The sequence below is a fragment of the Cladophialophora carrionii genome (assembly GCF_000365165.1).
Source record: "Cladophialophora carrionii CBS 160.54 unplaced genomic scaffold supercont1.1, whole genome shotgun sequence".
Lineage (NCBI taxonomy): Eukaryota > Fungi > Ascomycota > Eurotiomycetes > Chaetothyriales > Herpotrichiellaceae > Cladophialophora > Cladophialophora carrionii.
In genome coordinates, this window is record NW_008481816.1 from 806,406 (window position 1) to 831,837 (window position 25,432).

The 25,432-nt window shown below is 53.9% G+C and overlaps 5 protein-coding genes across 5 annotated transcripts; 4 read left to right on the top strand and 1 right to left on the bottom strand.

Annotated features, from left to right (window-relative positions):
* Window positions 1-409: 409 nt before the first annotated feature.
* G647_00294 (uncharacterized protein) lies at window positions 410-12,587 on the top strand (the record flags this gene model as incomplete). Its single annotated transcript, XM_008723697.1, has 3 exons — window positions 410-457; window positions 515-12,387; window positions 12,446-12,587. 3 exons carry the CDS (start codon window positions 410-412, stop codon window positions 12,585-12,587), a joined length of 12,063 nt encoding a protein of 4,020 aa, XP_008721919.1.
* Window positions 12,588-14,033: 1,446 nt separating this feature from the next.
* On the top strand, window positions 14,034-14,684 carry G647_00295 (60S ribosomal protein L8-A; the record flags this gene model as incomplete). The annotated part of the gene is made up of 2 exons (XM_008723698.1): window positions 14,034-14,216; window positions 14,286-14,684. 2 exons carry the CDS (start codon window positions 14,034-14,036, stop codon window positions 14,682-14,684), a joined length of 582 nt encoding a protein of 193 aa, XP_008721920.1.
* Window positions 14,685-16,564: 1,880 nt separating this feature from the next.
* On the bottom strand, window positions 16,565-19,468 carry G647_00296 (uncharacterized protein; the record flags this gene model as incomplete). Its single annotated transcript, XM_008723699.1, has 2 exons — window positions 16,565-16,591; window positions 16,652-19,468. The coding sequence occupies 2 exons, from the start codon at window positions 19,466-19,468 to the stop codon at window positions 16,565-16,567; spliced, it is 2,844 nt and encodes a 947-aa protein (XP_008721921.1).
* Window positions 19,469-20,141: 673 nt separating this feature from the next.
* Window positions 20,142-21,500, top strand: G647_00297 (nuclear distribution protein PAC1; the record flags this gene model as incomplete). The annotated part of the gene is made up of 1 exon (XM_008723700.1): window positions 20,142-21,500. The coding sequence occupies one exon, from the start codon at window positions 20,142-20,144 to the stop codon at window positions 21,498-21,500; it is 1,359 nt and encodes a 452-aa protein (XP_008721922.1).
* Window positions 21,501-22,509: 1,009 nt separating this feature from the next.
* On the top strand, window positions 22,510-25,328 carry G647_00298 (uncharacterized protein; the record flags this gene model as incomplete). Its single annotated transcript, XM_008723701.1, has 3 exons — window positions 22,510-22,933; window positions 22,984-23,129; window positions 23,205-25,328. The coding sequence occupies 3 exons, from the start codon at window positions 22,510-22,512 to the stop codon at window positions 25,326-25,328; spliced, it is 2,694 nt and encodes an 897-aa protein (XP_008721923.1).
* Between the last annotated feature and the right edge of the window lie 104 nt (window positions 25,329-25,432).

Genomic DNA, 25,432 nt, shown 5'->3' on the forward strand with positions numbered 1-25,432 from the left:
GCACAACTCCACATCTCAAGAGATACAATTCAAGACTTTTCGCTCGCCTGTTCATCAAAGAAACCTCAGCACCCTGCTTTGCCAGTGCGACCTCATATCTCTTGTATTCAGCTTCTCATCTTCATCTCTTGTACACTACTTCCTGTCACAATTTCTGCACACTCAGTCCGGCGTTACCACCACCAGTGACTGCGGCTCGTAAATCAGCGCTCAGCTACACCACACCCCTCCCTCATCGCCTTCCGGTGTATCTTTGCGCCTCAGCGTCTTCCCAAGAAGCCGACCTCCCGCAACCTCTCCCATCACTTCACCAACTTCCTCAAATTCCTGAAGTGCGCTCCCGAGAGGCTGAACACACCTTTCGCCCTCTGATGCAGCCTATGCTGCGGTCCGCTGGGGTTCAGTGAAGATGGGGAAGGTTACGAGGAAGGCGCAGGAGAAACACAAGGTGTCCTTGGTTTGTCTAGATCCGTGGACTACAATTCTTGCATCTTGGGCTGATTTCTTGTGACAGACGCTCGCAGTATCAGACGTGGTCAACCAGTTAACCACCGTCCCCTATGCCGATTTGCCGTCCGTTCTCGCGAAATGGCCCCAGACGTGGCCCTTCCCGAGGGGGGACCTCAACAACTGGATAGAAGCTCTTGACCGGTTCGACGACATCCTCCAGGCATTCAACTCGAAGTATGGCTTGGACAGAGGTCCGCAGACCGTACCTTTCGGCTCGACTCTGCTCCTCGAAGGGAGTTCTGGTATAGACGAGAGAGGACTGAAAGAGCGAGGCTTCGGTGCTGAAGGCGATAGGGAATTAGTGGAGGCGATCCTGGCCTTTTCGAAGCTTCTGGTGGACAAATGTGCCAACCGAGCAGTCTACAACAGCACCGACCGCTTGAACGACTTGTTGAACACCACGTCCCTTTCCCTCCTGCACAGTACTTTGCGCATTGCTTTTGCTCTGGCCCAGCGGTATGCAGGCATGCGGCCACCGGCCCACCACGCCGGCAATTTCTACGACCTCGATCTTGAACGTCTTCAGAAACTCGCTTTGCCTCTGGGCCAACCACCAGCGTCCTCTGCTGCCGGTAAGCGTGGACCGCCTTCGCCTGTCAAGGTTAAGTCGAAAGAGAAAACCTTGCCCGGGAGCAAAGCCAGGCGCGGATCGGTTGCAGTCTCTCCGAACGACTTCCGCTCTCTCTGCAGAGACGCCCCACAGGCCAAATCCTCGACAGCTGCACCTGATCGAGACTGGTCTGTTTGGGCACACGTCAAGGTTGCATGGTCGCCCACGGTCTCGGAACAGAAGCCTACAGCCGCTGAATCCTCTCAGCCGTCAGAACCTCCACCCACACCTACGCCGACGCGCCACGCACCGGGACCCAGTTCAGCAGGCACCGCTGCCTCGCCCAACGAGACCGGCCATCGGACCGCAGCTACTGGCGCAGAGGCAAATATGAAGCACATTGAACTTTCAGCTTCCGACCTGGCGAGCAGCAGTATCGAAGTGATATTGCGCGACAGTCAGTCTGACGACATGCCGTCCAAGGTGCGTTACGAGCTGCTGCACCAGCTCCGTGTTGCCTACGGTCTGGCGGCGTCAGCGAAGACCCGGAAGCAGCTTCTGGAGATCCGATTGCTAGCAGTCGCGTGCCTGGCAAATGTTTGCAGCGAACCGGACCTCTCCCAGAAACTGTTCTCGGTGGAGAAGCCTCAAGAATTCATTCAGCAGCTCGTTACTCTCTTGCACGACAATAAGAAAGGGCATAACGCCGTTCCCATGTCTCTTCAGACGCTCGCTATGTGGACAATGTCATTCCTGGCACATTCAAAGTTCTGCGCTTCGGAAATCAGCACGGCTTTGGGCGCCGGATCAAGTCAGGGGCTCCTTTCACAGTTGATCCAGAAGGGCCTGATGGACATTGCCAAGGATAACGATGCTACGGACAATTTGGCTGGCGACGAGTGGAGGGAAGCCACCTTTACTATACCCAGAACGCTTATCGAGGTCGCCGGACATCATGGCCGCTCGAGCGAGGTGGCTGTTGCTAGCAGCTTCATCAAGTCGTACTTGTCTGGATTAGGCATCTATACCGGAAAAGCAATGAAGGTCCACTTGAGGATCCTAGACTTCATGAAGACCTTCTTCCACCACTTCAAGGATGGATTGGCTGCCCTTCTGGCCGCCGACGCATTTGAGTCCCTCAGCAATCTCCTCGGCTCTCTCGTAACCAGTGCTTGGGATCTCCTAAGGGCCGGCGAAGGCATCCCAGAACAGCAAAAGACACGCATTACGGACTATGAGATTCCATACCTACATCAGCAGATCATCCGGTCCGTTATTGACATGATCAATGACATAAGTGGTCATCAAGGTGCACAGGCAGATCGCGTTTTGAGAAGCTTGGTTGACTCTCAATCCCTGCTCCGTGCATTCCGACTCATTGTGGACCAGCTGTCAGCGTTCGGCGCGCACACTTGGAGTGAGGTGATCAAGGCCATTTGCGGATTTCTGCATAACGAGCCGACCAGCTATACAGTCATCTTCGAGGCGGGTATCATCCAGAGCATTTTGAACACGGTCAACCCACCCCAGGATTCTGCTGAGACACCGCCCGAGAAGCGCTCGAAGTCAATATCTTCAGCCCCTCAAAACCGACCCCAAGGCATACCACCAGTCGTCGACGCGATTGTCAATGTTTCTCAAGTTTTTGGCGCCATCTGCCTCACCAACGCCGGCTTCGAGTTGTTCAAGGGATCTGGAGCGTTGGAGAAGTTCTTCGAGATCTTCGAGTCTCCTGCGCATGTTACTGTGCTAAGTGACGGAAATATCCTGGCATTGCTTGGTTCGACATTTGATGAGCTGGTCAGACACCATCCAAACCTGCGAAACTCGGTTCTAAGCGCCGTCATGGTCATGCTGGCCCGGGTCCGCCACATCAGCAGGTCACTCTCTGTCAACTTCGGTGCCGGACCGAAATTGTTCCTAGCTTCCGAGGATGGGCTTGAGACAGAACCTTGTGGTGGGCGCGAGGCTCTTTCCTTGGAGATTCTCCCACCGCTACGAACCGATGATGACGGCCCTGCCACCCAGAGACGAATCGAGTTGCCCAACGGCGACAATCTAACACTTGAGGACGAAGTACTTCCGCCGAGTACGCCAAAGGCCGCTCCCAGTGACAAAGATGATAATGGTCTCAAGGCTAGCGACTATGCAAGACCTGCCATCGCGTTCCTGATGACATTCTTCGAGCACCAGTCTCACTGCACCAATTTCCTTGAACACGGTGGATGTGACCTTGTCTTGGACTTCATCACATTGCCCAGTATGCCTGTTGCGAGCGAGCCATTCCGCCACGGTGGCTTGTATCAGGAGCTGGCTTCCGCAGTCCATATGATGGCAGAATGCAAGCCACAAATTGTCCTGCCGGCACTGGTCGATCGCGCACGTTTCGCGTGTTCAGCGCTGAAGCATTTCTCCCAGTCTCAACCTATGGATTGGTCTTGCTACTTCCAGCCTCTCATCAAAGCCTCGGCGACGACCGATGGAAGGGGCAAGAGCCCTGCCCCCGAGCTTTCTGAAGTCGAGCTCAATGGTACTCGCATTGTCAGAAGCATGATGGCAGTCTTCTGCCTCGCTCAAGTCTTTAGCGAGGTCTTTCACATGCCTATCTACAATCAGCGACACATGCAGAATCTTTTGTTCACCACGGTAAATCTCGAGGATGTCTTTGCGGACATTGCCAGAATGATGGGCGCTATCTCCGCTGCCTGTTGCCGTGAAGACGTCGCTCTTCAGCGGTCGATTCCTGAAAGTTGGCTCTCTGCGACTCGACCTGACCACTTCTCTACAGGTAACGACGAGGTCGACAAGCTTTTGAGCATTCGGGATAGCGCTGCTCGGGTTACTGGCCAGTCCACGCCTCAATCTGGAGAAGTGGCGCCATCCTCACAGCCGGATATAGGCGACCTGAGTATGGAAACACAGACGGCATATTTCAAGAATGTCCAAACTCTACGATTCTTGTTAATCGAAACTCCGGCTGCCATTACCGAGTTCCTGTGCCGTCTTGGCAGGAGCATTGCGGCTCGCCGACGTCCAGATACCTTTGCGAAACAGAAGACGACCATAGTGGCGAATGCCCTGGCGACTGCATATCTGACCCAATTGCAACCTTACTTCCTGGGTTCCAAAGGGGCAGGGGAAGCAGACAACGAGAATACCGAACCTCGCTTCACCTACCTTGTGGTTACTCTCGACAACGTCCGCCGCTGCTTCTACGACGATAGCACTTCCTCCTCGGGGCCAATCACAACACATGCCATTCGTCAAGGTTATGTTGTGGAAGCATTCCGTAAAGCTGGAGGTGTTCAAACTCTGACGAAGGTCGGGACAGAATTCTTCGATAAGTTGAAGTCGTGCAAGGTTGAACATTCTACCTTTTCCGCAAACACTGGTCTGAAGATTTGTCTCGATATCCTGGACGATTTTACGGACGCTAAGTGTATCATGGACTCCGCACAGTCGATCAACATGAAGAACACGGATCCATCGCGCCCGTACTACTTCGTCCCGGCACAAGTGCTGCTCAACCTTCGAATGGAAGCACTTCCACTCACCCGGCTGATCTGGGAGAGTGAATATGCAGATCAAGCGTCAAAGAATGTCGTCCAGAAGCTAGTGTCGATCTTGAAGCATGTGTTGAATGGTGACCATGAGAACGAAGCAGTGCAGACCGACAGTGGCCATCCTACTCTGCCGCCTTTCACCTGGAGGAAATTACCGAACGCCTTGGAACCGTCAAAGGTCAACGCTCTGAAGGAGAAAGGGTACGATGAAGACCTCGTCCGTGAGGCCTTATATCGATCAAACTCCCAGGCACCAAACAACTATGCCCCGGCAGAGGACTACTGTCGAGCGCTTACAGGTAGCACCCGGCGGAGACGGTTGCCCGTTCCTGACAGAGAAGGTGATCCTTCCGTCGCCCTCGGCGAGCCTTCAGGCACCTCCAGCACGCAGAGCGCCCTGCAGATTGGTTCTTGGCCGGGTGATCCCCTCGGTGGCGCGCCGGTGGGTGCTCCCGCTGACGGGCACCCAACTGGAGAAGATAACGAGATGGAAGACGTCGATGAATCCGGTGAAGATTCTGAACTGGAGTCTGGTCATACATCGAGACCTAGGGGAACCGCTGCCGCGGATGGCACTTCTGCGGTGGAGAACAGCAATCTCCTCAACAGTGAGAGCGAGCCTTCTCGTCGGGAGCCACAGCTACAGGTCAAGCCGCCATCATCGTACTCTGTTGCATCAATAACTGCAGAGAGAGCTATCGTGAGGGAAGACCTCGCCGACCGATGCAACAACATCCTGAACAACCACCAGGGTTTGACGTTTGAACTGTCAGACCTCATCATCAGCGCGACCAGTAAGTTGAGCGATGAGCTCACCAAGGAGTACTGGAGAACCACATCGGGCCTTCTTACGAGCTCTCTGCTTTCTATGCAAGTTGAAGATGACATCACCGAAGCTCAGGGCAAGAAGATTGCAGCTGCGGCCCATCTTGTGGCTCTGCTCATCCAGGACACCGAAGTGTTCGACGAGACCGTGGCCATATTCCAAGATTCTTTCGAAGGATTGCTCTCGTTCCTGAGTCTTCCAGCAGCAAACGGAAAGAGTGACGAAGGCGCTTACCCATGGGTGGCGCCCGTCTTACTGATCATTGAGAAGATGTTATCCAAAGACTGTGAGCCGGCGGTGGTGACATGGTTTCCACCCACCGATCTTGATTCTTCAAGCGAACCAATCATCACTCCGACATCAGTCTTCACCACAGAAGCCAAGGTCAAACTCTTTGATTCTCTGATCAACCTGCTGCCACGCGTCGGCAAAGACAAGGGAATGGCTCTCGCAATAGCCAGGGCGCTTGTTGCGCTTACTCGGACGCGTGAACTCGCAACGCGAGTGGCAGAGAAGAGAAATCTCCAGCGACTCTTTCTTATGGTCAAGCAACTTGCTAATGGTGTTGGACATCGCTTGCAGAGTTCCCTCATGCTTATCCTGCGTCACATTGTTGAAGATGATGACACCTTGAGGCAGATCATGTGCAGTGAGATCAAAGCGTTATTCAGCACGCGAAGCTCAATTAGAAACCCTGACACCAACGCCTACGTGCGAGAATTATATCATCTCGCCGTGCGGTCTCCTTCTATCTTTGTGGAAGCAACCAACGAGACTGTAAAATTGTCTCAATGGCAACCCCAGTCTGGCGGTGTCGCCACTGTCGTGTTGAAAAAGACTTCACTGGGCCATTCGGACGAGGAAAGTCAAACTGAGCAGGTGCGACTACATGACGGTGCCATCGACAGCGCAGCGCAACCGGCAAGCAGTATTGAAGTGCCTCAAGCGACGGTGGAGGAAGCCGGCAAGTCCAAGGCACCGGAAATGAGGCCTCCTGTGGTCGAGCATCCGGATGGGGTCATCCATTTCATCCTTTCGGAGCTGTTGAACTACAAAGATGTCGAGGACAAGGAAGTCACTCCCCAAGCGTCCTCCGCAGTCACCACCAATGGATCCGCCGATCAAACTCTGCAGGATTCTGCAGGAGCCTCTGAAGGCACTGTTGCTGACAACACTCGGCCAAAGCCAGAAAAGGCCAAGTTCAAGCCGGAAGAGCATCCCATCTTCTCTTACCGATGCTTCTTGATGTACAGCCTGACAGAGCTTTTACACTCTTACAACCGTACGAAGGTGGAGTTCATAAATTTCTCTCGCAAAGCAGATCCAATGGCAGGTACTCCGTCGAAGCCTCGCTCAAGCATACTCAACTATTTCCTCAACGGCTTGATACCGTCATGCTACGTTGACAAGGAAGATTCACTCCAGTTCAAGAAGAAGTTGCTTACAAGCGACTGGGCAATCCGTGTTGTAGTGGCTTTGTGTTCCAAGACAGGAGAGTCTGGCACCATCGCCCCTGCTCAGAGATACTCGACACAACCACAGATCGACGACGTTGACAATGAGCCAGACCTGACTTTTGTGCGTAGATTTGTGCTCGAGCACGCAATCAAAGCATACAAGGATGCAACCTCGTCGACGGAGAGTCTTCAGATGAAGTACAGTCGCTTACTGTGCCTTGCTGATATGTTCAATCGACTTCTAACAAAGCCTGCTGTGCCTGAAGGAACTGCCGGATCCCAGAACACGTCGTACAAGGTTCTTGCCCGTATGATGTTTGAGAAGAACCTGATCTCGGTCTTGACAAGCTCCCTTGCCGAAATCGATCTTGCATATCCTGGCTCGCGCAGAGTCGTCAAATTTATCCTACGTCCTTTGCAGGAGCTCACCTCGTTAGCCAGCTCATTCACCACGTCATCCCCAGACTTGACTTCAGTGGTCAGCACCATGTCCGACGATGTCATTTCGTCTGCATCATCGGTGTCTGACGTCGATGAGGAAGAACGAGAAGAAACTCCAGATCTGTTCCGAAACTCGGCGCTCGGCATGCTCGATCCCAACCGTGATCCTGACGAGTCTGACTCTGAAGATGACGAGGACGACGAGGATGAGGAGATGTATGACGAGGAATATGGAGACGAGATGGAGTATGACAATGGCCTTGTTGCTGGCGGGAACGACGACGAAGCCGTTAGCGATGAGGAGGAAGAAGGCGAAATGGGGCCTGAAGGCGAGATCGAAGGCCTTCCGGGTGACGTGCCAATGGATATTGAGTTTGTGGTTAATGACCAGGGCATGGACGTCGATACCGATGAAGACGAAGACGATGATGAATCCGACGAAGACGAGGATGATGATGAGGAAGACGAAGATGGTGACGACTTCGAAGTTGGCGATGATGTGGACGCCGGCGAGATTAATGGTGACGACGAGAACCACAGCCTCCATGACGGCCCTGAGGATGAAGAAGGCGAGTGGGAAGACGAAGACGACGAGGATGAAGACCATGAAGGAGTTGTTCAAGATCCCATCACCCAGCTGAGCAACGACCAATTTGAGTTCGATGGAGACATTATGGCAGTCGAAGGTGATGGCGAAGGCGGACTGCCAGCTCCAGGGGTCCTCAGCAATCTTCTCCGGGTTTTGGGGGATCACGACTTGGATGGGCCAGCTGGCATGCCACATCCAGTCCCACCAGAATTGATCGTTCCAGCGGCGGGTTCCGGAGAGCCCGAGGACGAAGATGACGATGAGGATGATGACGAAGACGACGAAGAAGGTGAGGAGATGGATGAGAACGGAGAAATGGCATTCGAGCGTGATTTTGAGATCCTCGAACATGCTGATCATTTGATGTGGGATCATACCCCCATGATTCGACGGCACCGTCCACTCCGTGGCCCTGGTGGCTGGAGTTTCACGCGGCGTATTGGAGGTCGCGAAGACCTCAATCCCTCTGCTCGTTCAGGTCGTCTTGGTCCGCATGGGAGATCAGGGGCCGACGATGGGACGAATCCTTTGTTGCGACGGCCTCAACCCGACAGTCGACAGCGACCCGAGCACACTGGTCCAAATATTGTCCTTCCGCCCGGTCTCGAAGCGGCTATTCCGGGTATACGGGCTTTCCCTCCTCTTCAGACAACTTTTCAGACCATTGATGGTCACGGCATGGGCGGGCATGGAGCTGTGCTTGATGCCATCTTCCAGGCGATACAGCGCGGTGAGATAGAGGGTGGTCAAGTGCGCCTCCGTATCCCAACCCCTCTTGCAGACCTCCGCGATCCCTGGCGGGCATCGACTTGGGATCCGCGTCACCATCGCCACGTGTCGCGCGAAGACTCTCAACGAGCGAGCAATTTTGTTCCCGCCGTCACAATGACACGTTGGCAAGAGGAGGCGCGACTCCTCTTCGGCAATGGCTATGTGGAAAAGCTCCAGCGCGTCCAGGTGTGGGTCATGTCTGTTTTGGTTCCCCCTGCTCAACAGGAAGAGAAGGAACGCAGACGCAAGCGAGAGGAGGAGGCGAGAGCAGAGCTCGAAGAAGCAGAGAGACTGAGAGTTGAAGCAGCACGCCGCAAGAAAGAGCAAGAGGAGCAAGAGGAGCAGGAGCGGCTACGTGCGGAAGCTGAAGCTGCTGCCGCTGCCGAGGCCAGAGGTCAGGAAGAGGCTCACCCGCGGGATGGAGATGGCGACACAGATCCCATGGAGGATGTTCAAGGCACAGGTGCAGCCGTTGCTCCCGATGCTGGCGAGAGTGCCGTTTCCGTTTCAGCCGGTCCCGAAGCTCGACCTCGCGTTTTCACCACCATCAGAGGCCGTCAACTCGACATTACTGGTTTGGACATCGACGTCGAGTACCTGGAAGCATTACCAGAGGAACTCCGGGAAGAAGTCATTATGCAACAGTACGCCACTCGCCGCGAAGAGGCTCGAGAACAAGGAACCGAATCCAACGAGATAGATCCAGACTTCCTCAACGCGCTGCCAGATGAAATACGAGAAGAGATTCGGCAACAGGAAGCTCATGCACAACGACGACGGGAACGTGAGGAAGCTCGCAGACAAGCTGCAGCCACCGGTGGCGCGTCCGGACAGCCAGAGGAGATGGACAACGATAATTTCTTGGCTACTCTCGACCCTGCCTTCCGACGTGTTATTCTCGCAGAGCAACCACCAGAGATTCTCCGCCAACTTGATCCACGCCATGCTGCAGAGGGACGGGCGCATGCTAGACGCCTGTATCAGTACGTCAGAGGCGATAGAAACCCTCGTGATGACAGACAGAATGAAGACGCGGGCGGTCGGGACAGCAAGCGACAAATCATTCAAATGGTCGACAAATCTGGAGTTGCCACTCTACTTCGCCTCATGTTCCTCCCGCAAGGAGGGTCACTACGCACCAATTTGTGGCAGATCCTTCGCAACATCTCTGGAAACAGAGTCACACGATCAGAAGTGGTCAACCTACTTCTTGTCATTCTCAAAGAAGGCTCAACAGACGTGACGGCAGTTGAGCGCAGTCTTGCGAACCTGTCCCTGAGAGCCAAAGCCACCGCGTCGCAAAAGACGCCTCAGCCACTCAAGCGGACGCTTTCCTTGCAACCTGTAGGTGGCGTTAGCGAGGAAGTCACTCCCCTTGTTGTGGTAGATCAGTGTCTTGCCGCTTTGAAGCAACTATGCCAGAACAACTATCATTCAAGAACTCTTTTCATTCGCGAGGTCGACAGCAGTCCAGCTTCTAAGAAGGGGAAAGGAAAGGCCAAAGAAGCCAAGGCTGCCCGATACCCTCTGAATGATCTCGTCGGCTTGTTGGACCGAAAGTTGATTGTGGAGAGTTCCTCTTGTCTCCAGTCACTCGCAGAGCTTTTGTCTACGGTTACTCAGCCGTTGCAGAACCTTCTGAAGAAGGACAAGGACAAGGACTCGAATGAGCCTAGACCCACCAATGCCGAAGTCAGCAACGCCGCGGCAGGTGCTGCTTCGACAGTACCTGATGAGGCGGCACAACTTGGGCAACCGGACACGGATGTGGAGATTCATGATGCTCCAGCGCCTGCTGGCGGGACTGATGCTTCTGGAAGTGCAACTCAGCACACCGAGACGACAGCCCCAGCAGCCGACGAGGTTGCCAATACCAGCAACGAAGACTTAACGACCGAGGAAGGCAAATCCAAGAAGGTATTTGAACCTCCAGAGATCTCGCAACACAATTTGCAACTTATCGTAACCATCTTCGTGGCTCCTGAGTGCAATAGTGACACTTTCCACTCCACCCTGGAGACTATGTCCAACCTTTCAAGCATACCTGGCACGTCCGACGTTTTCAGCAAAGAATTGATCCATCACATTCAGGAACTTTCGGAGGCCATCTGCAGAGACCTGGACGAACTGGTGCCCCAGCTCAAAGAAGCGCAATCGATCACCGATCTACATGTTCTCTCGTCTACCAAGTTTTCCCACTCGGGCTCCGATCAGGTGAAGCTGCTACGAGTTCTCCAGGCCCTGGACTATCTGTCTGCACCCAAAGTCGAGACTGAAGATGGTGCTGAGAATGCCGTCGTCAGAAGCATCCTGACGTCTTCCTACGACAGCCTAGGTCTCAAACCACTATGGACCAAGTTGAGCGACTGCCTGACCACTGTCCGTGAGAAAGAGAATATCGCCAGCTTCGCTACGATTCTCTTACCGTTGATCGAGTCGTTGTTGGTGGTCTGCAAGAATACCTCTCTCAAGGACTCGATGCTCGCCCGTCAGATCAAGGAGCAAGCGCCGGGAAGTCCTGCACCGGAAGCCATGGACGAGCTGCAAGAGCTGTTCTTTAACTTCACAACAGAGCACCGCAAGATACTCAACGACATCATCCGCCAGTCTCCAAAGCTGATGCAAGGTAATGGCAGCTTCAGCTTGCTGGTCAAGAATCCCAAAGTACTTGACTTCGACAACAAGCGCGCCTACTTTACCAAGCTGATACATTCTCGTTTGCATCAGCAGCGGCATATCCAGCCACCACTGCAGCTCAATGTCCGCCGTGACCAAGTCTTTTTGGATTCATACAAGGCCTTGTACTACAAATCCGCCGAGGAGATGAAGTATGGCAAGCTCAACATTCGCTTCAACGGCGAAGAAGGCGTGGACGCAGGCGGTGTCACTCGAGAGTGGTTCCAAGTACTTGCTCGAGGCATGTTCAATCCGGATTGGGCGTTGTGGCAACCAGTCGCTGCTGACCGCACTACATTCCATCCCAGCCCTCTCAGTTGGATCAACGGCGAACACCTGCTCTATTTCAAGTTTATCGGCCGGATTATCGGCAAGGCATTACACGAAGGCCGCGTGCTTGACTGCCATTTCAGCCGAGCTGTCTACAAACGTCTCCTCGGCAAGGAACCAAACCTCAAGGATCTTGAGTCGATGGATCTCGACTACTACAAGAGCTTGGTCTGGATTCTGGAGAACGACATCACCGACGTCATCACCGAGGACTTCTCTGTCATTGAAGAGCAGTTCGGTGTAGAGAAAGTCATTGACCTCATTCCCAATGGTCGGAACATTCCTGTGACTGAGGAGAACAAGCGAGAATACGTCAATGCACAAGTACGCTACCGTCTTACAACTTCGGTTCAAGACCAGATCGAGAATTTCGTGAAGGGCTTCCACGATATCATCCCAGCGGAGCTTATCGCCATCTTCGACGAACAGGAACTCGAACTGCTCATTTCCGGGTTGCCGGAAATTGACGTGGATGATTGGAAAGCCCACACCGAATATCACAACTACAATGGCAGCAGCCCTCAGGTCGTATGGTTCTGGCGCATTGTGAGAGGCATGAGCAATGAAGAGCGAGCGAAGTTGTTGCAATTCGTCACTGGTACCAGCAAGGTCCCGCTCAACGGCTTCAAAGACCTCGAAGGTATGCAAGGCAATACCTTGTTCAGTATCCACAAGTAAGTTTTTTTTACACTCTTCGCTTCCGGCTGCACCAATACTAACAAAGACTCGCAGGGATCCAAGCCAATCTCGCCTTCCTACCAGCCATACCTGCTTCAACCAGTTGGACTTGCCCGCTTACGATGACTACGATACCCTGAAGAATAATCTGATGACGGCAATCAACCTGGGCGCCGATTATTTCGGCTTCGCATGATTTCGTGAGGGTGTATTGTGTGCTTGGTGGCTGAAGGATTGAAGGTCAGTCATGGTGAATGTGATCAAGGGGGACTATGGAAAATGCACCAGCACGGCGTTTTCGGGTGGCTTTTTGCAGTATTGACAGGTGGTTCTTGGGGAGTTGTAACACAAGAGCATGCATGCATTCAGGGCGTCGGCAAGATGGCATGCACACAGTTGGGAAGCACGATGACGGCCTCAAATCGGCCCTGGGAGTGTATCGTGGCGGTACAGCAGACTCTGGCCTGGGAATGGGTTGTGCAGATCTCGGACTCAAAGCCATAGTTCACCATCCAGCCTGCGTAGATAGAATAGGGTGATTTACAAAAGCATCCATCATGCCAGTTTCTTCTTCTTGCTTTGCGCCGAGTATGATTCCGTGTCATGCGGGCCGCACATATCTTGCAGTATCCGACTCGAAGATACGGAGTACAGTCGACAGGCATAATAGTGTTGCTGAAATGTTGAAAACAAGCCATGTATGGCCTTGGAGGTGCATTGTCACGTGACCGGAATCTCAGCTTCCGCCAAGACAGACCTTGCCGCGTTTGGACATCCCACTATTGGCCTTCCACATTTTTGAAATCGCAGAATCGGGGATTGAAACTTCTTCGATCCGCGCCCTCTTGAACCTCACCGTCGTTCATCCCTCGAGTCTATCTTTTCTTCCCAAACGACAAGATGGTAAGCTAGCAACGGCACACCCATTCTCTGCAGCAATGCAGTCTTCCCGTCTCGGCGAGTCGTCGCAGTCAAACGCGATCCCCGAGCGTGGACAAATTCGCGCCAGAACCTGCTTGGAACAAGTGACCGCCGGCGAACAGACATTGACTTGACCTCTTAAATGAGTCTTCAGCCATGATCTTGAGCCTTGCGGTCATGACTTGCTTGTTTCTTGGTGATGACTCAGGCTGGAGAAGCGGTTCCCTCAGCAGCTAGCCACTGCTTTGAGAACGCTTCTCCTTAGAGTTTAGAGATATTGGGTCAGAATGTTCACTGACTCGCTCTCTTCTCAATGACAGCCACCCAAGGGAAAGAAACCTGCGCCTGCGCCGTTCCCGCAAGGGAAGGCCGGTGCCACCAAGAAGGCTGCAAAGGTACGCTCCACTCCATTACCGCCTTGGTGAAAACCGGAGTCCATTCCAACACCGTGGGCTCTGGATAAGAGTGATGACAAAACTAACACGCCGTGGTAGAATCCTCTTCTCGAGAAACGTAGCCGGAACTTCGGCATCGGTCAAGACATCCAACCCAAACGCAACCTCTCTCGCATGGTCAAGTACGTATTTGCCCCGATCTTAGCTCAACCCCGACCAGCGCCCTGGTTGCCAAAGAAAAGGACGCCGAACGTGAACATGATCTGACAACATGGAACAGATGGCCCGAATATATTCGTCTGCAACGCCAGAAGAAAATCCTCAACATGCGTCTCAAAGTCCCCCCTGCGATCGCGCAGTTCCAGAACACCCTTGACCGCAACACCGCCGCCCAGGCATTCAAGCTGCTCAACAAGTACCGACCTGAGACCAAGGTTCAGAAGAAAGAGCGCCTGCACAAGGAAGCGACTGCCGTGCAGGAGGGTAAGAAAAAGGAGGACGTGAGCAAGGTACGCACCAACAAACTCGCCTCCTTTCCTTTCTGGTCATTTGATGCTCAGACCTCGCTATCACAATAGAAACCCTATGCCGTCAAGTACGGGCTCAACCACGTCGTCGGACTTATCGAGTCCAAGAAAGCCTCCCTCGTCCTGATTCCCAATGACGTCGACCCCATCGAACTGGTCGTCTTCCTCCCCGCACTGTGCCGCAAAATGGGCGTCCCGTACGCTATCATCAAGGGCAAGGCCCGTCTTGGGACGGTCGTGCACAAGAAGACTGCCGCTGTTCTTGCAATCACCGAGGTCAAGGGCGAGGACAAGTCCGAGTTGAGCAAGCTCGTCAACGCTATCAACGAGGGATATGCCAGCAAGTATGAGGAGAACCGCCGACACTGGGGTGGTGGAATCATGGGTGTCAAGGCCCAGGCGAGGGAGACCAAGAAGAGAAGGGCGGTGGAGAGTGCGATTAAGATCTAAGCGTTGATCGATCGTGTTTACCCCGCTTTCCCTGGCCCTTGTCCTCTAGTGTCTGTTAAGAGATCCTCTCATATCGAACGTGGCGGTGGCCTTTCTCGTCCCGACTTTGCGACACCACCAGATGTGGAACGGTATGACACGAATCACATGGCGTGCTATCAATCTACGACAGAAACGAAGAGCAGAAGAATCGGCGCTGAAGAGACAAGCACGCCGATGAGATAGCGGGCAATGGGGACTGAGACCAGGAACTGGAGCGATACGTTCCTGCCTGACTGCATCGACCATTGCAGATTCGCTCGGATGGAGTAGTCTTTACCGTTCAGTTCAGCCCAGTTCAGTTGAATTGTCGCATGCTTTGTTCCAGGTCCAGGTCAAGCACCAAAGCTACCTCCGATAGGCATCAATGAGAGTAGTCGTCAGGGCTGCGAAAGATGGCAAAAACAGAGAAAATGATACCAATGTCTGTGTGTTTGTGTGTTTGTCGTTTTATTTTTCGAGTTCAGTTCCGAAACTTCCTTACTGGTCCTCCGCCTCCTCCTCTCCTCCTCTCCTCCTCTCCTCCTCTCCTCTCCCATTTATGCCCTGGACTAGACCTTATTTCCTCTCTCATCCTCCGACTTGAAGCAGAGAGATAAGACGACCACGTGCGCGTCTCGCCAGGCTGTCAAGTCTATATTGGCGATATCTAGGGTCCTGTATGTAATCAGCCCGTTGAGGGAAATGAGGGCTCTTGGAGGACTCCGTTGAATAAGTGATTGTATGCTCGTCCACGATCACGGGGAAAAAGAATCATTTATTTCCCTACAGTTTCGCCATCGGTCGAGCAGCCTGCCAGGCACCTTTAATGTACCATGGCTTGGTTACTCTGTTTATTGTTTAAGTTGTTCATCGCTAGAGTCTGAACTGCACTGTACTGCGCACGTCGAGACATTGGTCCGAAGGGCTGGTGTGAGACGGTCACCGCAGGGCGGGGCAGGGGCGTGCGAAGGATACTACAGGTACAGATACAGATACAGATACAGATACAGATACAGATACCTGCGAAGGACGCGACGCCAGGTCCGGTACACGTCTAAACCTAGACCTAGACCTGGACCTGGCACTCTAGTATCGTCTTAGGCTGACCGGGACACGCCGCGTGGCCTGGCATGTCTCGTGCAGCAAAAGATACGAGGCGGTCGTGTCTCGTGGTCCTGGGTTGGCGGAAAGAACTCGAGGTCACTTCATTTGTTGGATGGAGGATGACTGGTACTGTACCTGCGAAGAGACAACAGCATTAATAACAAGACAACAGTACCGACGACAAGACAACAGCACCTACGACGAGACAACAGCACCTACGACGAGACAACAGCACCTACGACAGCACCCAAGGTGTGATGATTGCCATCCATGGTAGTATCCTTGATAGGCATAGGCGCATGGCATGATCACCACTGACACGAACAGGCATGGGCTGTCAAGAGAGCAGAGAGAAATTCGAACGAAAGGAAGCTGTTGGTCATTCGCTTGCTCCTAGCAAAGGCAGGCTCTCAGGGGATATCACACGCATACTGTCAATCCGCCTGCAATTAAAAGCACCACGTCGCTGAAGGGGAACGCATCCGGTCGGTCGTCATGAGATCAACCCTCTGTACAATCAACAACCCGACTCGGGAGCCCAAGACTCAAATCTCCATTCTCCGTCCGGGGCTATGCTGTGGTTCGTCTGCATGGTAAAACCATGGTTCCAAGACTCCAATAGTCCAATTCGCAAGTCTCCCAGTGGTCGTCAAAACTGGAGGCCACTTCGGCGACTTTGGGGAGGATGATTAAGTACTGGAATGCAAGCCTGTCTGAGATACACAACCATTGGGAGAGAGATTGTGGCTCCATCGTTAGTGCCGAGTCAACCCTTGTCGTGCCTGGTCAATTCAAGTCAGTCACGAGGCGAAAATAGTTCCCGGTGCGATAGAGCAACCTACCTTCATCGCCTCAATTCTGGCCTTCAGTTGACTCGTCACCTCGGCCGCTCTCTTCCAATTCTCCTCCGGCCTCGCGCCACTGCTAGGTTCTCTGCTCCCTACTCCAGGTCTCTCAGCGCCCGAATCACTCGCCTCACGGCTCATCGCTGTATAGGCAGGGCGCTGTGGGCTACTCCTCCCGCTTGCGCCATTGGCCATGACTGGAGGACTAATCTTTCGTCTCGCTACACCGAGAGAATCGATTCCAAGGCCATGGTTTTCTTTTTCTTCGCTAGGCGAGAGATCGAGACGGTTGCCCTGAGATGCGTATCCACTTTGTGGTCTTGACTTTGAGCTCGGGTTTGTGGGCTGTGCCCGTCCGCTCTGAGTACTTGCCGAGCTCCCCGTCCTATGGAGTGCTGTGCTAGTGGGTCGGGGAGGGTGAGCAGCATTGCCATTTGCTGGATACCGGCTGTTACTGTTCAGAGCAGAATCTTCGTAGATACCTCCGGCCCCAGGGTCGGCAGGATCATCCATGCCTCGACCACGCATCATGTCTTCTCGTTCGCGGCCGATACTTTCACGACCTAGCCGTGATACTTCGCGCTTGTATCGCTCACTTTCTTTACGGATACTTTCAATCTCGGCCTTCAGGACGTCACATTCACCTCTTGCTCGGACTAGTTGAGTCTCCTTCGCTTTGATCTGCAGCACGTCTCGTGTGTGATCTTCTATCAGTTGCGCGTTTTGGTTCTGGAGTTCTGAGATTTCAGCTGTGAGTTTGGCGTTGCTGCTTCGTAGATTGTCTGCGAGATTTGCTAAGCGTTCTTTCTCCGCCCGCAGTTCTTCGAGTTCGGCGCGCTCAATCGTCGAGAGGCCACTTGAGACTGGTGCGGCAGTCGGAGGAGACAGGGGAGCTGCAACTGGTCGGGCCAGAGGTCGTCCGGCAAGCCCCCCTCGTCCCATACCGAATTTTGAGGGCGAAGGCGCTGCTATTTCTTCGTCCCCGTCTGTGCTGGCTGGTGGCGATATCACGCGCCGAGGACTTGTAAGACCACCAGGCACAGGTTTCTTCAGGCCACCAAGCTTCAGGTTCGCGGGCTGTGCCAGTCCCGGACGAGCTAGACCTGTCGCTTTGGGTGCGGCTTTTGCGGTCGGCTTTGGTTGAAGAGGTGTAGCGTCCTCCACCGGTGCCGCTGCAGGGGCTGGCTTTCTGACAGCAGCAGCAGCAGGTTTCTTCGAGCCTCCGAGCACCTTCTTGCCAACGGCTGACGTGGCTTTTGCCGGTGCCGGTGCTGGCTTCGGCTTCTCTTTCGCTTTGACTTGGGCGGTATCAAAAAACTCCTTGATCTTGGCCTTTCGAATATCGTCCAGTCCGTCCAGGTAAGGGTTCATGGCGCGCTCGCCGATGATCTTCATTAGTATTCCCAGGATTTCTGCACCACCTGATCTCAAGTTCTCGGTCGATTCTGTAAGCAATTTCGTGCCGGCATCTGCGAGACGTTTCTGCTCTTCCTTCGACGGTACATCTCGTGTGGTCCGCAGGCACCTCGCGAGAAATTTTATTGATTCCGCCTTGACATTGGGGTTCTTGTTCTGGAGGAAGCCTAGAGTCTCTTCGAGACATTCGGTTAGGGATGTGGAAGCAAATACGGCATCGAGCCCGGCACCCAAGGCATCTGCCACGGACTGCTTCTTCTCCTTGAATCTCTCCATCATGGGGGACATAATGGTGGAACGATATTTGGCAAAGGACTTCCTCAAACCGAGTGCCAGCTTTTCGACGCAGTTAGCTGCCGCAGTGACCACGGCAATGTTGGCATCCTTCATACACTTCGCGAACACTCTCACTAGGTCGTCGAACGGGGCTTCTTTGATTCGGGGGGTGTTGACAATGTTGAACAGAGCGTCGAGGGCATCTTTGCGGTCCTTCCACTTGGTCGAGCTGACCATTTCGTGGAAGTCGGGAGGGATCTTGGCGTAGACATCGACAGGTTCTGCAAGGTCAAAAGGATTAACTTCTTCCGCCTCGTCTGCCTCCTCGGCTACTTCTTCGCCGTCCTCATGCCCACCCGCCGTTGGTGGGGGTGCTGTGGCCAGGGCTACCTGCTGTGATCTTGTCAGGCGCTCCTGTTTTGGGGGGGGCTCTTCCTTGACTTTCTCAAACAACTTCTCCAGATCTTGTTGCTGGACAGGTTTTAATTCACTCCAAAAAATGACCCTCATTGCGTCTTTGAGCCATCTGTACAGCTCGACCGTGAGATTCTGGGCTTCTGCTCTGACATTCTTGTCGGCATGGCCAAAGACTTTGGGAAGCGCCTTCAGGACAGCTTTGGGTTCGACGACCTTGACACCAAAGTTGTGGAAAATGGCGGTGATTGCGCCGAGGGTCGCGGCGATGACTTTGGGTTGCTTGTGGGAGAGAGCGGGTAGTAGTTCTTCGATGACGGGTTCTGACTTGTCGAGTTCCACGTAGAGCAGGATGGCTTCGAGGGCGCTGGCTTTGGCTTGGGGTCTTGTGGACAACAGACCTTTCTCGTAGATGGGCTGGAGGGTGTAACTTCGCGAAGTCCTAGCGGCTTGAACGCCGCCATATTTCAGAAACGCGCACAAGGCAGCCAAACCGTCTTGCTGAGCAGCAACATTCGAGTCGCCAGCGGCCGACTTCCATAGGCCTGGGTCCTGTAGAAAGGGTCGGAAGGCGGGATCTGCTTCGTCTGGTGTTTTTTCGAACTCTGCCACGGCAGCCTCATATCCTCCCTTTCTGGCCTTCCAGTTCTTGTGGGTAAATCTGTCGACCAGGGACAGTTTGGAGAAGTCCTCCTCCCCGTCGGCCATGGTGGATGTCGGGGAGAAGATACGGTTGCGGAGGCGGGAGAGGAGTCTTGCGCCAGACTTCTCGCTCTTGTGACGCGCAAACGGACTGTCAGAGAACATCAGACCAGTATCTAGACATGACATCGGGGGGGTATGGGCTTACTGGCTGTTATTGTGCGGGCGTCATGCGCATGCGGTGTTTTGGGATGGTGGATTCGCACCTGCGGTCTCTGCGCTCTGAAGCGGTAGTGCAGGTGCGTCAAATTAATGCGACGGGTATGCGACACGTCAGAATCTAGTTTGGGGCGCGACAAGTGTGTAGCGACGTGACGACGGCGTGAGTTTGTTTGTGGTTGTGATTGTTGGAGAAGGTGGGAGTGAAAGTTGCGATATAAACATTGTCTTGGGCCTATGACAACAACAACAACAGAATCCATGGTCCCTCTCTCCTCAACATCTCCCTCTTCCACAGTGCTCACTGCCAGCTCCCTTCCTCACTTCTTCGCACGTCTCCTACTCGGCGTCTACTCTCTGTCGTCGGACGTCACCACCTGCGGTCAGTTGACAGGCAGTAATTGTGCGAGTCACCGCATGCAAGTCCAGTGGGCCTGCGATTGCCAGACATGAGCCAGTTATTGACCTCCCGGCAAGCAGAGGAACTGTAGGTCTGCTTCAGGAGGTTTGCTCTCAAACAATGACTAACTCGCCCTCTCTCAGGCACAAGTCGATGGTCTCCTACTTACTCTCTATTGGCATGACAGAAAGTGCAAATGCTGTGCGCCGGGAATGCAACTTGGCCGACACATTTGATGATGCCACCGCCAAAAAGTACGAGACCCTGCTCGAGAAGAAATGGACATCGGTGGTGCGGCTGCAGAAGAAGATCATGGACCTCGAAGCAAAGAACGCAGCCCTCCAGCAAGAGCTCGATTCTGCTACTCCGCTGTCGTCGACTCGAAAAGTCGACCCCCAGACATGGCTCCCCAAAGCACCCGCCAGACACACGCTACAAGGCCATCGCCTGCCCGTTACTTCCGTGGCATTCCACCCAATCTTCTCCTCACTTGCTTCCGGGTCAGAAGACTCAACCATCAAGATATGGGATTGGGAACTAGGCGAGTTGGAGCGCACACTGAAAGGCCATACCAAAGCAGTGCTGGACGTTGACTTTGGCGGTCCCCGCGGAGGCACGCTGCTGGCCAGTTGTAGCAGTGACCTGACTATTCGGCTGTGGGATCCCAGCGACGAGTACAAGAACATTCGGACGTTACCAGGTCACGATCATTCCATTTCCTCCATTCGGTTCATACCTTCCGGGGCGGCAGGCGCTCCGTTATCTGGAAACACCCTAGTGTCCGCCTCGAGAGACAAAACACTGCGGATATGGGACGTCACGACCGGATATTGCTTGAAGACACTCAAGGGTCACACTGAATGGGTCAGAGCAGTTGTGCCGTCAATAGATGGCAGGTGGTTGCTGAGTGCCGGCAACGACAACGTTCCCCGCTTATGGGACGCGAGCTCAGGAGAAGTCAAGATCACATTTCTCGGCCATGAGCACGTTGTCGAATGCGTGGCTTTTGCTCCCGGCTCCTCGTACGTCCACCTGGCGACCATTGCTGGCTACAAGAAGCCTCCTCCGACAAGTAGCAGCGGCGAGTTCTTAGCAACGGGCGGCAGAGACAAGGTCATCAAAATCTGGGACAACCGAGGAACATGCCACAGAACCCTAGTAGGCCATGACAACTGGATCCGTGGTCTTGTCTTTCACCCGGCGGGACGCTACCTCCTGTCAATCTCAGACGACAAGACAATTCGGTGCTGGGATCTGTCACAGGAGTGCAAATGTGTCAAGGTGGTTGACGATGCCCATCAACATTTCGTCAGCAGCATCAGGTGGGCCCCAGACGTTCCAGTTCAAGCACCGGTGAATGGCGAATCCAATGGCATCGCCAACGGGGTAAAGAAGGAGGACAGTGGTGGCGGTGGCAAGATACGCTGTGTCATTGCCACGGCCAGCATCGATCTGAACGTCCGCATCTTTGCTGGTTGAGTAGCGGGCTATGGATGGCGGCTTCCGTCGTGTTCTGAATCGTTTAAGCAAAATGCATCTTGATGGTCTTGGATGATAGACAAAATGACGTGAGCATGAATGTATGAGTATGAGCGACGAGAATATGAAATATGCAAATTCGTGACACGCCTCTTGAGCCCGAAGACTGTGCATTGAATGATACCACAGAGCAGCCAGTGCTTGACTGCGATCTTTCCCATGGCAACCGCGAAGATTTCCAACGCCGTCTTCTTCCCGTCGGCTGGCAAGGAGCCGTCTCTCACCGGCGCAAACAAAGCCGACGGACTTCTTCAATCAGTCATTTCATCTGGTCGATTAGAGCCAGGACTGTCAATGTGAACCCTCGTATTGCGCCTTGGTGAATACGAATCGCCCACTTTTTTGCTCTCTGGCAAAAAATCACACGAGCCTCACCCCCATCTGACACGAGTGTCTGAGTTCAATGAACGGCATCTCAGGCCATCATGCCATACACATGGTCTCCTCGTGAAGCCAAGCTCTAGTCAAGTTCAAAACTGCCTGACTGGCATTTCCCAACCGCGGCCCAGTCACTGATCAAACTGAACTTGAGCACAGTGAAACGGCACCTTGAACGTTCAGCCTCCACGACTCCTCCACCGCACCGACACTAGATGAGCTCATCCTTTGTCTCCTCGACACTCCTCTGCATTCCTCAGCTTATTGTTTCGGGTGCACGGTGATTGGTGACGCATTTGCCCGCATTGGGACCGTCTGTGAACAAAGCAAACCGAAACGGCCCTCGCTGTCCCCAGCCTCGCATGCTGCCTCATCGCCATGGCTACTGACCATGCATCCCGTCACAGACTCAGCCCACAGAGACAAAGAAGCAGAAAAGGTGGCGGGCATATGGTAAGTGCTTTCTTTGATGCTGTACAAAGACTGATGGCTCTCCCACCTTCTATTCGCCCTCTTCCTTCACGACGAGAGGTCGCACGGCCATGGTTCAAAGCATTCCTTTCTTTGCGCTATGACTTCGGCCTCCAGTGACAATCGTCTCCCCAACCTTCCAGCATGGTACCGCCTGTTGCCCAAACCCGCGGCAGAGCGCTATCCGGCGTTGCGGCGTACCTCGTCCCTCTCACAGCATCATTTGTTCCGTGACCGATCTCAAGACCGAGCTGCTGCTCGCGAAGATGGTCTTCGACGAAACACAGACCACGTGCCAGCCCACAAGGGCTCCATGTCTACCGCTGCTACTTCACAAGAGTGTATAGGAGAACTACAGATACCTGCAAATGGTCATTCTGGCTCGGCGTCCTCGCCCGTCCGAGAACGCTCCCTGGAGATGGCGGAAACTGGTTCTGAACATCCTGTTGGAAGGAGTAATTCCAATCCCAAAGAGAACGTATGCCTCTGTCCGGCTAGCCCCAAGATACCAAGACCGCGAAACTGTGAGGCCGCCTGCATGATCGTGATGCGAGAAGACGCTAATAAGGCATAGCCTTCATATTATTCCGCCAACACCAACAGGCCAGTATCATTGCACAGAATCCAGGGATTCCGAATCCGGAAGTGTCAAAGATTATTGGCGAACAATGGCGTGGTCTGTCCGCTGAGGCCAAAGAGGAATGGAACCTGCTTGCGGAAGTACGTGGGAATAAAGATTACTATCCTTAACCACCCGACAATGACCTTTGTATGCTGATTTCTCTCCTTCTTTAGGAAGAGAAAGCCCGCCACCAACAACAGTACCCAGGTTATCGCTATCATCCACGACGCAACGGCCGGGTCAGCAATCTGTCATCTGTCTCTGGTCCCTCGTCGGCGGAACCACAAGAGTCTTGCGCCAAGTGTGGTGGGAAACCAATAAACCATTACAACAACCCAACACCAGTCTATATACCGCCGGCCTCCACCGTTCAACAAACCATGGCTGTTAATGTCCCCACGAAGCGTGGTTACGTCGTCACTGCTGGACCACCCGGTCAGCGAATATCGCCGGACCATGCCGGCTTTCAGAGAGTCGATTCCCGACTGGTGTATGCCATTCCACCTGCGGGCCAACCCCTGCCTACTCCTCCATCCGCCGAATCGCAAGATGCAAAGAGACGTCGCTTGGGCAACGGTGTCTACGTTCCTGCACGGGAGGTCTACCCTGAAGCAACGTACTCATATCTCCATTCTCCTACGACCAATGGTGCATATGTCCGCCAGGAAGTTTTGCACCCGTCACATATCCAGCATGTCCAGGTTCCCAAACCGCAAATGGTATCCCCTCCTCGAGCATATCCTAGGCCGCCAGCGCTCCAGCCCATCCGTCCACCGCATCCCCATCAGAGAAACCGTTCGAGCGTGGCTTTGCCTCCCATTGAAACGTTGGTATCGCAGACGCCTACTAAAGCATCCATGGCTCAGGTGCAGAGCTCGGGGGTTGAGGCCATGATCATGTCTATACCAGTGCTGAACAAGATTAAAGTTCTGTCTCAACTGTCCGGGCCACTGCCGCCTCCTGGAATCACCTCTCCGAAACCTGGGGTGCGCGGAGCTATTATTGCTGTGGAGGGCCTAGATGCGACCAGCGTCAACAGCATGACCAATTCCCTAACTAAGCAGCTGGAAAAGGAGGGCAAGTTTGCAGTCAAGATCTTTAAAGGCCCGGACCCTTATACTCTCCTTCACGAAGCCCGGAGGGGCGTCCAAGGACAGAAGAGAGGGACCGATGCATACTTGAAACTCATGACCCGGTGGCACGAGGTGAGTCAAGAGATAGTAGAGTATATCACTTCCAGACCAGGTGGTGGATCAGCCACCACGCTCAGCGACAACCATACGGACCATCGTGTGAGTGGAGTTGAAGAGCACCATCAGCCTCCAGAAATACCCGACCAAGTCGTTCGAAGTGACGCACCACGACAGGCAGAATCGGGCAGAGACAAGGAGGAAGACAGCCTCGACTCAGCTGTTTCTCCAAAGACGACCTTCATCAGAGCTGCAAATCCCTCTGCCATGTCACCTCCTTCCAGCTCGGCGTTGCACAAGGGCAGAAGCCTAAGCACTCCAGGACTTTGGACAAGCAACGAGCCCCCGTCCTCCGCCCTTGATACTCGTCCACCAGCCTCCTCATATACGCGGCATCCGAACTCGAAACGCATTCCTCCTCCACCACCAACACTGCCGCCGGCCTCGTCACTGCCTTCTCAAGTCCCGACGTCGAAACCACTGTCCCGTAGCTCCCCTCCCATGGCCGCGCCAGTCACGATAAACACCGGTAACTTACCTCCTCCGCATCCCACCATATCCAACACCATCAACAGCCCAGCTAGCACGCCCATCCCCGTAGCCATTGTGCCACACTTCCAACTCACGACTGTGGACGCCAGCTCCATCAGCATGCCCATCCACGACAGCTTCTCTCCACCAGCCCATTGGCAATGGTTCGCCACCATGTGGAGGGGCAGCGTTGGACCAGACATAACCATTGTCATTCGTGGTGTGGATGAAGAACCAGCGGAGGGTCCAGATGTCAGTAAACCGGCGTCTCTTCCAGGTATTTCCGGCGTCGCAAATGCAGCCACTTCCAATGCGAGAGAACGAATTCCCAGCGTGGCATCGAGTCAATCACACAGTTGCGGCACAGGAGTGGAGATTCGGTTGCATGATTCGAGGACGGTCATTGTCAAGACGGGGATTGTGGGTTCAGCCATTCCGACGACTGGAGGTGCTGGAAGTGGTGAGAAATCGCACAGCAAGGAAATGACACCAGCCCAGCAGGCTAAGGAGGTGGAAAACTGGCAGAAGGCGAAGAGGCGGGTTGGGTTTGAGGTCGAGGAGTTCTTGAGACGATAGATACCCTGGAAATGGGTGGTGGTGGCTGATACTGAAGGATCTTGACGCGTGGATGCAGATAGAACACCAGACACGTCGTACAGATGGGGATTTGACCATTGTCG